This window comes from Falco peregrinus, chromosome 1 (genome assembly GCF_023634155.1).
Source record: "Falco peregrinus isolate bFalPer1 chromosome 1, bFalPer1.pri, whole genome shotgun sequence".
Classification (NCBI taxonomy): Eukaryota; Metazoa; Chordata; class Aves; order Falconiformes; family Falconidae; genus Falco; species Falco peregrinus.
Window position 1 is genome coordinate 30,817,035 of NC_073721.1, and position 17,319 is coordinate 30,834,353.

General features: G+C 45.0%; 1 protein-coding gene across 4 annotated transcripts in view; it reads right to left on the reverse strand.

The window, feature by feature from the left end:
* SH3PXD2A (SH3 and PX domains 2A) overlaps nucleotides 1–17,319 on the reverse strand; it is a 272,105-nt gene that overhangs the window by 63,946 nt on the left and 190,840 nt on the right. For all 4 annotated transcript variants that reach the window (XM_055805638.1, XM_055805632.1, XM_055805652.1 and 1 more), the window contains one exon: nucleotides 11,552–11,683. In XM_055805638.1, the coding sequence (XP_055661613.1) occupies nucleotides 11,552–11,683 (132 nt within the window). The remainder of the gene's footprint in view (nucleotides 1–11,551; nucleotides 11,684–17,319) is intronic.

Below are 17,319 nucleotides of genomic sequence, written 5' to 3' on the forward strand. Positions count from 1 at the left end.
TCAAGGCAGTGATTCAGGTTTAACATTAGATGCTGTTCTTCCAGTCTTAGGATCACCACTGCACGGACATTTGCCCTGCACCCCTCCATCAGCTCCATCATGTTTGAGTAGGGACTGTGTTGAGGGCTTCCTTAACTTCATTTCAGTTTCAGCACACTGACATTTCTCGTTCCAATTGCCAGGTTTTGTATGCAGTCACCTAGACTGCCTAAGAGCTATTGTCCTTTAAGAAGGATACATTTCACCTGCACGTATGGTCACTGTTTGAAAGTCAGCACCATACCTCAAGACCTGGATATCAAATCATGAAGGTGTTATCTTATACTTGTCAGACAGCACAGACACGCGTGTTAGTCTAGCTAGTGGAGGTGCTGCTAATCATGAAAAAGCGACAACTTATTTTCTCTTTTATCCAAGTATCAAACCGGTCTGGGATTCTTAAGCAAACGCAAGGCAGCTGTATTAATATAGGAGCAAAGTGAAGCTAGTCTGCCGCGTAAGTGCACCCAGCATTGTCCTTGCCCTCAGCCGCTGGGAGATATGCTTGCATTAAGTCCCACCCCACCAGTATGCTTACCAGAAAGGTTGTGTGTGCACAACGGGAGAGAGGAAAAGATCAGCAGGAGACAGTTCTGCAAACAGAACTAAAACAACTTTTCAAAGCAACAGGCCAGGGTTTTCCAGCACGCGTTCGCATTGTGGGGAGAAATAGAAAATATGGATTCAAGCAAAGTCTGGGAAATTCTTGACATTATCACCGAGTTGAAGTTTAACTACATTGCCAATATAACTGCAGTCCAGCTTCATTTGAAATAAAGTGATGTCCCATTGCATGTGAAACTTTCAGATGAAGTCACACAGTATCAAGATACAAAAAACTGAACTGGCCAATAAAAATAGTAATGAGAAGCCAGCCAGTAAAACAGAGATCCAAGAGAACCCATCTCATACCTCGTGTCTTCCAGAACTGCTTCAGTTAATCTAGCCACGAGCCAACATCCTTCTACCACAAAAATAATTAAAGTCTCCGTCAAGAATGCTGGAAAGTCTGACGTCCCAGCCTGAGGGGTGGATGGGAAGAGCTGACATACACCTCTCTGTCAAGCTACCCCCTAAATCCAATCGTATTCTGAAATTCCTAAGCAAGGCAATTACTTCTTTAGGTTTTGCTTAATCTGAAGATGGACAAGAAACTAGTTTGTGGGGAAACTGGACTCTTTTTAGCATGAAAACCAAAAGCAAGGAGTTATGTAGCTGGTCATAACTGAAATGCGTCTGCTAATGATTATAGCTTCCATTTTACTGCCAAAGTATAATTGGAACTGCTTATTTGCTGTACAGCTGGGGGGAGGGGGGCAGGGGGAATCTCTTCCATCCTTTATTAATCTTGTCCTCATCTGACACAACAAAAATGCACCATCAGTCTTTTGCTTACTTTGAAATGGGCCTGAAAGTCACCACAAGAGCCAAAGCTTTTGTGTATAATTGCTTTCTTGATTAACTGGAACAAAGGGCAGAAAACATCAGTCACCATGCATTAAGTTTAGTATTTTCATGGCTTATTTAAAGCCATTTCAGTGACTTGCTTTCTTAAAAGAAACAAAAACCTGGGAAATAATTGCTTTTTTAGGGTTTTTGTGGTGTGGATTTTTTTATTTCTGTTTTTTAAGGCAGTCACATCCCAAGGAACGTAGCCCACAAGGTAACTATGGGACTCATCGGAAGGCCTCAGTAATATCCTTGTATCTTCTTGGCCCCAGGCAGTTTCTTGCAGCGGTGCTGAGCTGGTGACCTATTTGGCTGATATAGGAAACCCAATCATTAGAAAGTTTATATATTCTAATATGAAAAGCAGATTTTCCTTGGAAACATTTTCTTGAGGCAGGTTTCAGGGTCCTGAAACTGGCAGGGACTGCATAAATAGAGGAGGTAATAAGTAAAGGCTCCAACCAGGGATGCTGTGTAAAATTTTTTCCTTTTCAGCCTGCCATCCTAGGTTCCAAACAGGGTATAGAGTGGAAAGAGAATTTAACTATCTGCCTGAGTAGAAAGTCTCAGCACAGCTGGATTAGATGAGAAAGGAAAGAGGAGGGAATTTGCAGGCAGCTGGAAATTTCAGAATTGAAGTTTTCAGAGGCCTGGTGGAGAGCCTACCGTTCAGGAGTACCTGGGTGTGTTGTACAGCAAACTTAAGGTAGCATTGCTTGTGTCTTGGCTTCTCCACACTTACTGATGTGCCCTGCTCCTCTGAGGCTAAATTGCCTTTAAGGACAACCAAGTCTTCAAGACTGTGGTTTCAGTGGTCACATCCCACCCTCTCCCCAGCAGCCAGACTAAAAGGGCAGTCTCAGAAGCCCTGGAGCAGATTTCATGCTCACAGCTGCCAAACATGGAGTCCAGACAGACTTGTTCCCTCTCTTGCTCCTGGGGGGGGTCTTGAGGGTCTTAAGCTCCTTGGATATAGAATCATAGAATTGTTTAGCTTGGAAAAGACCTTTAAGATCAGAGTTCATCTGTTAACCCAGCACGGCCAAGTCCACCACTAAACCATGGCCCTAAGTGCCACATCTACAAATCTTTTAAATACCTCCAGGGATGAAAATTCAACCACTTCCCCAGGCAGCCTGTTCCAATGCTTGACGAGCCCTTCTGTGAAGAAACATTTCCTAATATCCAATCTAAACCTCCCGTGATACAACTTGAGGCTGTTTGCTTTTGTCCTGCCACTTGTTATCTGGGAGACTGACCCCCACCTGCCTCCAACCTCCTTTCGGGCAGCTGTAGAGAGCAGTATCTATTATATCTAATCTAAATCTACCCTCTTTCAGTTTAAAACCATTACCCCTTGTCCTCTCACTACATGCCCTTGTACAAAGTCCCTCTCCAGCTTTCTTGCCGGCCTTTTTAGGTACTGGAAGGCTGTTTTAAAGTTCTCCCTGGAGCCTTCTCTTCTACAGGCTGAAGAACCACAGTTCTCTCAGTCTGTCTTCTTAGGAGAGGGACTCCAGCCCTCTCATCATCTTCAAGGCTTCCTATTCACAAGAATAACCCTTCACCCTAGCTTAGAGAAATTTGGGGGTGGGGGACAGCTGTCCCACAAAGACATGACATCAGCTAAATAAAAGGCAAATGAATGCAAAAGAAAGTGGTTGGACTTCAGATGTCTCCATAAAAAAAGAAAAGAAACCCACATAACTGAACTAGCCCTGTCAGAATACCAGTTGCCCAACATTAAGAGACACAATGGGAATGGGATTAAAAAATGAATGTAAACCACAGACTATAGCCCAATGCATTTCAGAAAACACACTCTAGAGGGATAACTTCAAACAGGAAGGTCAGTTTTATTGTGTCTCTATCTGGAAAGATGTACCTTTAAAACAATTTAAGACCAAACACTACATAAAAGGGATCTGATAGGTAATACTAAAGAGGAGAATGCTTTAGAGGAATCTCTTGTGTCCGTACTACTTGTTAATCACTCTTTTCCCTCTATAGGAGGATGAAGTGAAGCAGCATTGCTAGAAAATAGTAATTAATTTCTCACTACACTGAAAACTTCCATAATGAACCTGAGGCAACAACACAACTAGTTAACTTTAGCAAGGCTTTATGAACGCACTGAAGGTCACTTTAGTATGACATTCAGCTGCTCCCAGCTCAAGTGGGACCCAAATAATACAAGCTGCCATTTAAGTTCCCCATCCCAACAAGCGAAACATCCCTACTACCAGAGCTCCAGTGCAGTCTGGAGGTGTCCCAGGAAAACTTCAGCAGAGTTAGGCATTGCCAAGGGTATAGTGTTACCAGACAGCCATATTTCAAGTGTTCATAATGAGCTTGTCACCAAAAAGTCAGAGCAAGTACACACTGCAATTCAAAGCCGGGCAAAGGAAAACCAAGCGAGGATGTCTATGAAATGCAGAAGGGCTTCCAAGAAAAGATGGAAATGTCACAGCACAATTGACAAGATACTCTCTCCTTGTCACAGAGCTGGAACAAGTATTCCCAGCAGAAAAGCAGGAGCCCACCTCAATCCCTTTGCGTGGTCACAAAGCTGCAGGTATTTCAGAAGTGACACTAGAAAACAATCTCATTTTACACAGTGACAGGATAACTACAAACACCAGAGTATTAACAACCCTGCATTGGTTGCAGCATATAGAATTACCTTCCAAGCTCTTAAACACAGAAACAAACGTCACTTGTTATGTAAGTTACTGAGTGGGGGAGAAGAAAACCATTTAGACATCACAAGGTAGCAGCATGAATATTACAAAACATTCATAATTCAAGCATTTTGTTTTAAGCAGCAACCTCCCAACTTCAGCTGAGATGGTAGTGCGGTGATGCTCAAGCAATAGGCAGGTCTAGAAAAGTCAGTCCCAAATAGCTTACCATTGTACAGGGCAGCCTTGAACTGCAGCTCAGAGGTAACTGCTTCAGAAATGTTGTGGCATACTTCCTTTCTGGGCAAAGTAAATGTACATTAAATTCTTAAAACTCAAATGAGGGCTTCAGCCATACCAACATATCCTTTGCCTGCTGAAAGCTGAACAGAAGCAGCCACCACCTCCCTACCCTTGCAGGGGCACACATTTAAAAATCTAATCTGATTAGGAAAAAGGCAAGAAAAAAAGGGGGTCAGAAAATAGCTTATGAAACAGAATCACCAGAGAGGTCAGGGTAGGCTGTCAAGGGCTGCTTCCAGCTTAGTACAGCTGCTAAAGTCATTAGACAATGTCACCCCACCCTTGGCCTCCCAGGGGCAAGAGTAGAGGAAGGAGGGCTCCTCCTCATCTCCTGCTGACCTGGTTGTTTCTGATGTGAGTGTAAATTCTCTCCATCCATTCAACATTTTGCAAACAGGCCACTGGAAGAGGGAGTGCCTGTTTGCAGGGTTGGTCAGACACTGTATTCCCAGAAAGGGGCTGATCTCCCATAAGAACTTGGCTAGAGCAAGTCATTGCATCCAGTTTCACCTCTTTGTTCTAAGCTTGTCTCAGGTTTCCCCTGGAGCCAGCACACAGCCTGAATTAGTTTAGATGTTCCCGTCCATCCTATCAATCCTCTTTTCCATTGCCTCCTTTAAAACAAGGGACCCTGGCTCTCTCCATAGACAGCAGCTTCCAGACAGTGAAAGTTTAAAATAAAACCCACCCTCCGCAGCCAGACGCGCCAACAGGATCCTTTGCCTATACTGTGGCAAAGCGAGAGACCAACCAACCTTGATCACTACATCCACAGAGCCTGAAGACAAAGACACTGCTGCAGTGAGACAAGCAAGTGCCATTAAGCATTAACAGAGACGTCTCAGACTCTGCCTACACAGAGAAGCCCTTCCCTAGCCCTTGAGCTGCAAGTGTTTGAAAGAGAAAAGCATCATTGCTTTGCCAGTATTCTCCCTGTTTGGAGGCAGGACGCATACAGTGTTTTTTAGGACATTAAACAACTTTCCAGTAACTCCTAGCCAAAATTCCTAATCATCCACCCTGCCTCCTCAGATGGCCCGTGTTCATTTGCCTTAGTACATACACTGGGCAGAAAATTGAGGCAGGACAGGAACTGATTCATAAGTGGATCAAGTATCCTCTGCTGTAGGGCTGGTGACAGTCCCAGAAATGCAGGACACAGGGGAAGGCAGCACTGTTTAGAATAGGGCACTGGAGTCTACAGACCTTCGTTTTTGAAGAAAGGGTTTGGGGTGGTCCTTCCCTGAACTCAGCCCTGCTTGTCAGTTACGAACACTGGTGCATACAGGAGTAGTTACACGAGCTATCCCAGGTACTTAGTGGTGGCCACTCACCTAAACCTGTCCTCTGGGGTGAAGCCACCAGTGCTAGAGGAGAAGTGTTCGACCTGTGTAAGTGTTTGTTTCTCCTTCTCAAATTCCAGGCACAACTCAAGGACTGATCAAGAGAAGGGGCTGCTGTATGAGGGAGTATTTACATTTTATATCACGACCACAGTCTCTTACAAGGTCTTAAAGGGAACAAACGGAAATGCAGAGAACTGAAGTAGCTTTCTCAGAGCAAACAGCAGAGCAGGGCTGGAGGTACAAACCGAAATAAAGTCCTGCATCACATCTGATGGACTACGCTCTCTTGAAATGCTTTGTAGGGAAAAGAGCTTTCCAGGGAAAGCCAGCATGCACAACAGCACCCGAAATAAAGCATAATATTGGAAATTAGGTACACTGTGTCTGGCAGCACATCTGACCACTGGATGCAAAGCTATTGACAATTCAGAAGCAAACACAGTAATTGCATTTGCAATTTGTTGGAGAAGTACATCCACGTTTGAAGCCTAGGAAACGGCTAGTGTGTCACTTACCTGTTGGAATAAACAGAAGTGTACTGTGTTTTGGCCAGCTTTTGCAAGATGATAATACTAATGCTCAGAGACATTTGCTAGCAGTGCACACAGCGTCATGCTCCCCCACATACCAAGCAGGAGATCATGAAGACAACAACATCCTAGAGAAAGCAGTAGAGCAGCAGAAGGCAGATGCAAGACAAGAATAGTGGTCCTTACAGAATTTAAAACAAAAACGTCACCAACACTAAAGAAAGGGGAACAACAAAAAAAAATAAAATCAGTGCTACTTGCAAAACCAGGCATGGTAGAGGGGATATAGAGATAACAGATTGATCCATCAATTGTGAAAAAACATGTTTCTCTGTTTCAACCTGTAAAACTTTAAGGGTGCACCTTTAGCTAAAAGGCAGTAGTTAACCATGGAAGTCATCTTGGCCTGATTTGGTACCAAGTAAAACCACTTATGTAACCTGGAAAACAACACCTTCAAATAAAGGGTGCTATGTTCCCCATGAAGAGGCAGAAGCCTAACTCAAAAAGCCTACAGTCTAAGAAGAGGGAGTTTGCAATAGGGAAGCCAGTGTACCCTCAGAAGTCAAGAGTCCCAAGGGAGCTGTGGCCTGTCTGCATCTCCCTCCTAGATCATGACTGCAGCCAGTGAGCAGCACAAGTGAAATCAAATGGTGTAGCAGAACACATTGCCGAACTTTGAAAACAACACCAGTCTTCTGACACTGTGCAGACAACAAGCAAGCCTCAAGACCCCTAAGCCAGAGCACCCTGATGAGCAGAGATCTTGCTAATGGTGGTACTTCAGTGCCATGTCTCACATCCCAGCTAAGGAGAGAAGAGTAGCTTCCCTTCCCAGAGACCCCTTTGGGTCCCGATAAAGTTATACTAGCCATAATAGCTTTGTTCTACATATTGCTTGTAATATAATATTGGAAATTGGTCTGCAATTATGTAATTGCAAAGGAAATGGCTACAGTTCTGCTCAGCCCAGCTGAAAACACCATACCATGATGCCTCCACTACAGACATGGCTCCCGGAGCCTGCAATGGAAAAGCCTGCAAGCAGAACATCCTGCCTGCAAGCAGAACAGCAGCAGAGCCAGAGGTGCTCGTGAGTATGCTTATACTTCACTGTCTGTCAGGTTTTCCATTGCAAACACTGCTGCCACAGTTTATAGCTTCACCATTTCAAGCCACATCCATGCAAAACTTGGCAGAGAGCTGCTCTGGCCCAGTCCCTCCCCCTTCTACCTTAAAGAAATCTGTGTCGGATTCCCTCTTCTACCCTAAAGAAATCTGTGTTGGATTCCTGCTTTAAAGTCACAACATTTCTTTCCTGCAGCAGAAAGATTTTTAAGTCATTCCACAATGCTTTTTCAGTTAAGGTTTAAAAGAAACCTACATATATGACAGACAAGACTGGACTCAACTATTCATATTGTTATCTTGAAACAGCTCAGAAATGTTTAGATAGTGTTGGACAGTGCAGGTTGGTTATACAGTGCCTTTAAACAAATCACAGCCACTTCTAGCAGAGAACACAGGCCCTGTTAACTACAGCCTGTTCCCAGACACCATCTGTAGAAACTATAAACCTCCACTTTTCTCCCAATGCATCTGTGGCCATTGTTACATGCAGATTTTCCTCTCAGCTAAGGAAAAAAGAAAGAGATAAATATCCATCAGACACATCAGGTACACTGACGGTCTTCTGCTCATGTAACCAGAATTAAGGTCTGAAGGACAGTTTTTGTTGAGCCAAGATAGGTATTCGCTGCAAAAACCAAGTGCTGACATCTGAGAGCTAGTACATTACTAAATAATTTGTTTTGAAGTACAGCAATCCTCCAGGTTTCTTTCAGACTAGCAAGGTTTGCATCCATGGCAATTGCAGCAACTGTCAGGTTACAGTGACCCATGGGCTTCATAACAGTGATGAAAGATTTTAGAAATTACTCACCACATATGCTACACTGACCTTGCTTTTAAGTCATAATACTGAACAAAAATTTCAACTTCAAGTGATGTCCAAGTCCTAACTTTTATTGGCACAATAATGAAGACAACATTATCCAACTCCTTCAATGAAAGGGAAAATTAAGCATGAGACAAGGTCCTACCAGACAGGTTTACACATATCTGCCTGCAAGACTCCTTAAATACTATCTCTTATATGGGAAAACTAACACTGAATAATACTACTCAGTAAATGCAACACCCTTAAGATGTCAACATTGCCTGATGATAACCAGATAAGGCTGCAATAAATCAAACGGCAGATTCTCCCCCTCCCCCCCCCGCTGCCTCTCCTTCTGCCCTATACACTGGCCTTTGAAAACAGGGCTCACTTCCTTTCAGGGGGGTACGCAATTTGGAGGCAAACACCAGAGAAGATGGTAACTCTAGCTCAGGTCCTAGAAGTGTTCAGAAGAAAACATCAAGCAGAACATGAAACAGGCACCATTGTTTGGAAACTAGTTTTGAGGTTCCTTGTGTAAAAAGCATAGGACCATCTGACCAGTAAAGAGAAGGGCTTTTTTTCCTGTACAAAGCCATGCAACAGAGTCAAGTCAAGGTTTTTCCCACTCCAGCGAACAAAAGAGCCATTTAGGTGTCCCTAGGCTTTAGCAAGCAACCCTGTTCAGGCAAGGTTTTAAAATCAAACAGTCACCTGTGCCTTTTCATACCTAGCTTGCCCAAAGTACAGATAAAACCCCCAAACTAGACCTACAATATGCTACATGCACGTGTACACACAAGGAAGTCTGAGATCCTGGCTCAGCAGCACATCCAATGCACACTGTCCAGTCTGATGGGACTTCTCAGCCACGCAGCTAACCAGCTATCAGCCATACTCCTTCCTTTCCCTGAAGGAACCGGCCCTGCTGCAGGTGACATCTCTAACACCTTACAGCATCTTTGCCTGTCTAGACCAGGAGAAGAATGAGCTTAATTTATACAATCACAGCTATAGTTTTACGACACTTACCAAGTCAACATAACCATACAGGTCAGACTAATTACTACACATGTGCATAGTCCAACAATCTTATTTTCTTGGAAAGTAAATTGCCATGTTTCCAAAAGCCATAGCCACATCATCTAAGCTTGTTTGCCTACACTAAACAGACACCCACATTCAATCAGTAACTTGTGAGTTTTAGAGGTCAACACTTGAGAAATTTTTGCTAGATTCGTTACATGCCATTCACAGGTTCAGCTATAGCTGAAGAGACAAGAAGTCATAGCATTAAAGTCACTCCTGTGGCATCCCTAACCTGGGACAGAGTGAAAGTGTACGCTTGGAGTCCTGTCCTCTGAAGAACTAAAACATGATTTCTCTGCCAGAACAGTTTAGACAAGCATCCAAGCAAATGATGCTCCCTCCATCACCAATCTCACTTATGGATGTTCTTTTTTAAATATATATTGATATCTTTATTTAATACATATCTCTGTATGTATCTATCTCTCTAAAGGGCAAGATCATAGCATGGAGTTCAGGACTTCAGATCTCCTTCCTTGCTTACATGGGCATGAAGACGTTTGGCTGCTAAGCATCATAACATGGTCTTAGGAACTTCAGTCCAATTTCAAGGATGTTTCCTTAGAAGAGTCATGTTTCTGGACCCACTAATTAGATTCAAACCCTGACACTCTCCATTTATATCTCCACAGACCACGTGTTCAATATAATATGACGTGAACTGTGTAAGGCAGAGACGCCACATTAAAAGAAAGCACAAAGGAACTGTAATTTGAAATTCAAACACTTCTTGCATTATTTAACAGCCCAATTTCCTTGGCTCCACAAGCCATTATTCAAGACAGGGATATCATGGATATGAATGTAAGTTGCCACAACAACCGGGCTTGTTCTGACAGCAGTTAACGCCCAGTACTGACAATGAGGAGCCATCAGGCTTGGAAGGGGCAGATGGGCATTTTGGCCTCTGCTAGTTTTGCAAGTGATGCAGTCTGTGCCCAGGAGACAGGCATTTCTGTTCACACTGGCCAGGGCATTTCTACAAACAATCCTTTTGGACACCATGCTACATCACTGGCCAGCAACTGACTGCATCACTTTGAGCCAAACAAGCCTTAGGCTTTCATACAGCTGAGAAATCACCACTCCATTAAAAGAAGAAAAAAAGAATAAAATACAATGCATGGTCATCATTGTGGATAACCTGACTCAGAGCTCTGGAAGCTGGATTTGAGTCCCAGATCAGGGTGTCCTGGTTCCCCCAAACTCTGGCATGCCCAGCACACTCCAGAGCCAGCCAGTTGTGAGGGCCCTGCATGTGGAGCTACCACAACGTGAGACTTTGCTTGAACGGCTCCGAATGCCAGCAGCTCCTCTAGATGAGGACACACAAGTCATGAGTGGGCTGGAAACCAGTCCTGGACAACATCTCTGGTTTAATACACAAAGAGTGCTGGAGGGGAGGAGGGGGAACTGCTGAAGACAGGCAGTTATTCAAACCAGCTGCTAACCCGCTCCAACCACTCACACGTACACAGTCTGCTGTGTTCAGCTCGAGTCAAAGCTACCAGGCATCCAAGAGTTAAAGTACACGAAAAGACATCTATACAAACACTTGCCAAAAAAATCTCATTTTCCAAGTGAAGCTGGTTGTTCCACAGATGGCAGAAGGGATTTCGTCTTGCTTTTACATGACAGCCTCTGCCTGCTTGCCTCAAGCTTCCCCAATTAACACTTCTGCAAGAAGTTTTGAAACTGTGCATGACCACGTATTTATCTACGCACATTCTCTCCCCTCCCTACCAAACTCTGGGCCATGGGCTAAGCTGTCAAGCCAAGTTTCATCCCAAGCAATTTTTAAACACTCATCCTATAAATCCTCCAAAAAAGGGAGTTAGTAATGGAAATGCTGACAGAGACTTGAAGAGACAGCAGGGCAACTCTATCAGTCTACTATACATCAGCTTCATTAGCTGCAGATCCTTCTCTCCTTCACCTTCGTTTTCCATTAGCGTACTTTGGCTAATTAACGCACAAAACCTATGAAACATTCTTATGGGAGAAGGCAACATTTGGCCCCCGTCCCAAATCAACACTGAGAAACTTCAACATGCTCAGTACAGTAACTGTACCAGATGGAGCTAACGTACAAGTAGTGACGAGGAAACTGGAGGAAGAGGAACACATGCAAAAATCGGACCATTGGAACAGGGAAAAGGAGCAAACGTGTCTTACCGCTTTCATTTTTCTCTATGACATCCACGACCTCTCCAGCCTGGAGGCTGATCTCAGAGTTCTCCTGCTTCTCATAGTTGGACACCACCACATATTGCTCCAGGATCATGGGTTCAGAGCTAGCATCAGCACCTGGGGAAGGGAAAAAGCAAGCCGTAAGCCAGCTTCCAGCCATGGCTCCTTGAGAGCGACCTCCGTCCATCCGATTCACAACAGGCCAACTTGTCACCAGAGCCAAGCGAATCAGCAAACAACCTTGGCTCGCAGCATATCCCCAAATGGCTGGCCATATAGAAACAGCCTCCTCTGGCCCACAACCCAGCAGCACAGAGGGACATTGGAGAGAAGAAGAAGAAAAAAGGGGAGGAAAAAAAAAATACGAATAGGAGCTGAAAACAGTGAATTAGTTGCAAAGTTTCATGATGGATTCTGAAAGTAAACCTCTTCCCAACATGGTTTGCATAATCCTTGCTCCCATTCAGAGAGAAAAATCCTGGGCAGAAGCAGCATAAATCCACAGCTGAGCCATCCCCCCAGTAAACCCAAAGAAAAAACAGCTCTCCCCTTGGCGGCTCAGCTCCTTCTCCACTCTAAAGGCTTGTGCTGAAAGTCAAGAGGGGGCTGTAGATGCCAATCATATTCGTCTGCACTGCAGCCCTTAAATAGAAACACATGAGCAGGACTGAAAGAGAGGGAGGTGGGGTGGAGGGAGAGAGGGGAGGGCGGGGAAGAGTGTTTGCTTGAAACACAAGAAGAAGAAAAAAAAGTTATAGCGCCAGATCCTTACTCGAACACGGCCACCCCCCGCCTGCCCCGCAGTTCCGCATTCCCCACGGCGGAGCGGCCGTGAGTGGGACAGGGGCACGGCGCGCTCTGGCTTCCCCCTCTCCATCGCTCTTCGGCGCCTTTTCGGAGCCCTGGGAGCCAACCTCTCCAGTTGTTTGGTTTCTCTCCGTACCGAGGGCTTTCAGCTGTCAGGGCCGTTTATGAATGAGAGCAGGCTCTCACACAAACAGGGGCAAAAAGAGGTGCAAAATAACTGTTCTCCTCCCTTCCCCCACATTCCTGGAGTTTCTTCTTAGGTTTGGTTTGTTGGGGTTTTTTTTTGATTTCTGACTTTTCCACCCCGAAACCGAAATCGTGTGTTTTGGGGTGGAGCTGCAAGGCGGGCACACCACCCCACCAGATGTGGAGGGAGACCTCCTCACGCTGCTGCTTGCTGTGTGAGACACATCTCGGCTCCCTGGTGCAACATAAACAGTGCAGATGGGGGCCTCCGCAGTCTCAAGCCCAGGCACAGACCGCCTGGAAACTGCCTTGAAAAAACACAAGAACCTTTAGGACACCAGGTTTTATTAATTTGCCCTCATTTATACACTCTTCAAAGTGTCTGACCAGAACAAAAAGCACCCACAATCTCTAAGAGCCAACATGCCCCAACACAAAACTATTTTACAGGTTTCCTGAATTACAGCAACGTGTATTAGGGCAGAGCCATTTGGGCCAAGAGCATTATTACACATTTTACATATCAAGAGGCAGTTCCTGTCTCCCTAGATTAAGATGCAGATGGAAAGGGGAGACAGAAGCAGATGTACGACTTGCTGAAAGTCCCATTTCACATGATGGGGGCAGAGCCAGGAGCAGACTCCCAGTCTCCTGATTCTCTGATGACAAATTGGCTATAAGAGACGGGAAGGAAGCAGCATGGTCTGAAACTGTCCACCAGACAAGTCAGGGGACTGACAGCCAAGCACAGGATGCTCACTGCCATATTTCCAAACGCAGCATGTTCATATGTGTTTCATATGCGAAGTGATTCTACAGACAAATAATTAGCATCCCTGCCAAGAAAGAGGTGAAGAATGCATCAGCCATTAAAACAGCATCCTGTGAAATTAAAATCCTAGAACAAAAAGCAATTAATTCAACAGTTTCCTTTCAGGAAACGCTATCACAATGCCTCTCTTTGGACCAGATTTAAGAAATCCAGAAAATCAGAAGACTACCTTACTCCCTAAGCGTGCCTGACTTTCCTCGGGTTACGTAAGCTAATTTTCTTTAAAGAGGAGTCATCTCCTCTAGAACTTTGTGTTTAAGAGATTTAGCTTTTCTAGGTAGTTGAACCACAGCCAGTAGCAGGAACAGGGGAAGAAGACCATGAACTGACAACATTGTAATTTGTAATAAAAATTTTCACCACAGCTGTTCATTCCAAATAAGCATCGTGTTTCTGTTTGCGATGAATCAGCTTGACTTGTGTGTTCTGGTTTAAACTAGTGCTAACTGGGTTACCTAGGGTGGGATACAGTGCTTTCCCCTCTTTCACACTGCTTCCCACACAGTCCCTTCTTCAGCTCAGAATGGGGCAGCATGATCATCCTCCTGCAACCTATTTATGCAAAAAACCTACAACCCCTACTTCGTTTTAGTCTTAAGATAAATACCAGTTCTCTAAACCAGAACAAAAGGTGTCATGGCCTTATGTTTATGAATGAGCAGCAGCAAAGAATTCATTGTGTGAAAATGCAAAAGGAGGGACCGAACAGTGGCAGAGGGAGCAGGGGACATGTAGGAGGCTACTTGCTAGCCTTCTTTCCTCTAATCTCCTGGACAGTTTTCATGGGAGTAGATTGAGACAAAACCCAAAACCACAGCACTGGCTTGGTGGCAGGAGTGGTGCTCATGTCATGCACATGTCCCTGCTAAGAGCAAGGGGAGGACCAGGCTTGGAGTGCAGGCTGGCAAGCGCCCCGCTGCCAGCCACCAAGGGCAAGCCAGGGACTGTGTGCTCAGTGAGCACCCTTGCCAGGAAACCCTGAGAAGCAGCACTTCAAATCCACCTCTGCAACTCTGGCTCTAAAAAAAAGTGGCTTTAGAACCCACCTTGTCAGGTATCTTGTGTCTGCACTCACATCTCCAAAACCCAGTAGGACTTCATGATGCTGTTTACTCTGTCCTGCCTTGGATAAAGTGCTCACTGCAGGAGGATTTATTTGTCACTACAGTGGCTGGGGCAACATACACGATCAAGAGACTGTTCAAAGAAGCTTGAGTTTTACAGGGTTCTTATTAAGAAAAAAAAAAAAAAGTGATAAATTCCTTGGTCAAAGAAGTAACCCAGGTCAAACAAGCTTGTTCATTTACAGCTATAGCAGATCATACCTAGATGATACCCCCAACCCCTACCCACCTTTGGAGGGGTGGGGTCCCCACAGCTGCCAGACTGATGCTTGCCCAGAATTAGGTACTGCACAGTGGGAAAGACTTCAGTAACAGTAAAGAAAGAAGGAAAGGAGGAAGGAAGACAGAGACACAGCTCCTCCCAGTAATCAAAAGCCTTAAACATCTTCTGGGTAGCCTAGTTTAGGTTGTTACTATACTCCCTTCAGGCACTTTAACCCTCCTCAGCCTTCCATTCCCCACAAGCATCTTTATATGAATTACTCCTCAAAGACACTCAGGATGCCCACAGTATTGCTGTTATGTTAAGTCAGACTGCAGGTTCCCCTCCCAAAGGGGATTCTCAAGAGAACAAGACAGGCAGCCCCACAGAGAGCACAGCACCAATTAACGCCCGCTGCCGTGGGCGCTTCTGCATCCTTGCCAATTGATTCAGATCTAATTTGAGACACGGGACACAGCATTACATTGAAGAGTAACAGCCTGCTCCGTGTGAAGCACGCCAGGCAGGAGGGATACAGAGTGGCACGAGTTCCCCAGCAAGCTCACATGCATGCTGTGCTGCTCCCGACACTGCAGCCCCACTTTTTAAAAAGCCTCTTCAGTCCAGGCAGGAGAAACAGAGAGCAGAGGATAGGATAAGGCTGATGTGCCAGGTGAAGTTCCCCCCTCCTCTCCCACAAAAAAAGCAGAATTAGTATTTTGATTTAGCTCCAACTTGCAAGCCCTCCCCAGAGCAAAGCGCATGACAGATTGCTGGCTGAAGTAAGAGTTTGCTTGCCTCTCCATTTCTTTTTGCCGCGAGTCCGTTTCCTGGTTAAAGTCTTGAGGATACCCCTCCTCCTCTCCATAGGGCTCCACTTTACAATCCTCCCGCTCCTCACCTCAGCAACCCCTTTCCTTGGGCTGGGCAGAAATGTCATCGGAGCTTGTCCATGCCCCTCAGAGCTGGCACTAAGTGACACAGTTGCACCCTGTCCCCCTCACTGGGCAGTGAGGAGGGAGCGTCATTCCTCCCACTGTACTCACGAGACCAGCAACTACTGGGAAAGCCTCCTAAATAAGAGCGCAGAGCACCCGTTCCAAGCAACGTCTTCCTCCTCCTCCTCCTGTGTTGCAACAGCTAAGACCTATGATGGTTTTGCAATAGCCAAAAATTAAAACCACCAACTGGACTCCAAAAATAAAATCATCTGGATATGGAAATCTGAGACTCCTGATCTTTGCCAGAGTATGCCGTTGTTATCAGGCTATAAACATGTCTGCTCTTTTAATCCATACAGTGCACAGGCTTTTATATTGCCCTTTTATGATTATCAATCAAGTGTTTACAGATTCAGACTAAATGAATTAGTACTGGGCTGGTCAGTGGAAGTTTCGTGGAAGAAGCCAAAACCACAGAAACGGTCAGTGAACGCCATAAGGATGATTCACAGCTGAACAACCAACTGGCAGGTAGTCCAGCTCTTCTGACCCGGGCACACTGCTGAGGACACGTGCAGGGTCTGCATGCAGGGGTGTCTGGCAGAAAGCATCCCCAAGTGTCATGGCATTCCATATGATAAAGTCAGAGCTCTGCACTTCTCTGTACATAGGGAGGAGTAATAGTGGTAGCTTGGATCTAGAGCTGTGGTTTCTTGTTAAAGCCAATTCTTGAAGGGCAAGCCTTTACATATCTCTGGAAAACTCCTTTTGGGGAAGGAGGCGGGGGGTAGATAAAAAAAGAATACCCAGAAGAGCAGCAAACCTACTTAAAACCCTCACATCAGTCCATGCCCTCACAACAATCATATGCCCAGCTCTAAACACAGGGATTTTCTTCCCCTGAAAGCTCTACTTTTCTTTCTTACCAGAAGGACCACATCACTATGATAAATAAACATATTAAAATGGCATGTTTTCTTTGAGCCTTCCACCAGTGATCTACCCCCAAGGATTTTAAAATAGAGAGCTTAGGTCTGCCTAAAAATTGGGTTAAGTGTCTGTTGCACACAAGATCAAAAGCAGACTTTACCACGTAAAGCACATGAGCTCACAATCTCACAGGGGTCTTGGAAAAGCAGTTCCTAAAATAACCAGTTCCTAGAGTAAGCAATGGGACGAGACTGATGAAGCCTCCTACAAAACTCCTTTGGGACAACACAAGTCAGATCAAACCCACGTTTCTAAGCCTAGGATCTCTCATCTATTCAGTGTCGTGGGGTTTTGTTGTTTTGGATTTTTGTTTGCTTGTTTGTTCATTCTTTTTTTTTCATTCTGTGCCCTTTTTCACACCTGTGCCCTTAGCAATCAGGCCTTTGACTCATCTCCTGGATATTCCAGGACTCCAGCCTGTCACTCTTCAGCCCCTTCCCACTTACCAAAATTCAGGCTATATTTACACATCAATTATTGGAGGTAAAAGGCCACCCACAGGTTGTGGCAATAGGAAAAGGGATTAGTCTCCATCCCTTCTGCCAGACAGGAATCCCCCTCAATTCTAGCAGTGTTCAGCTGCTCTTGGTGTAGCCATTCTGAGCCACAAAAATTTAGGGACAGAGACAAAAGTCAGAATCACCCATAGTAACTAAAGGAATTCAGTGCAA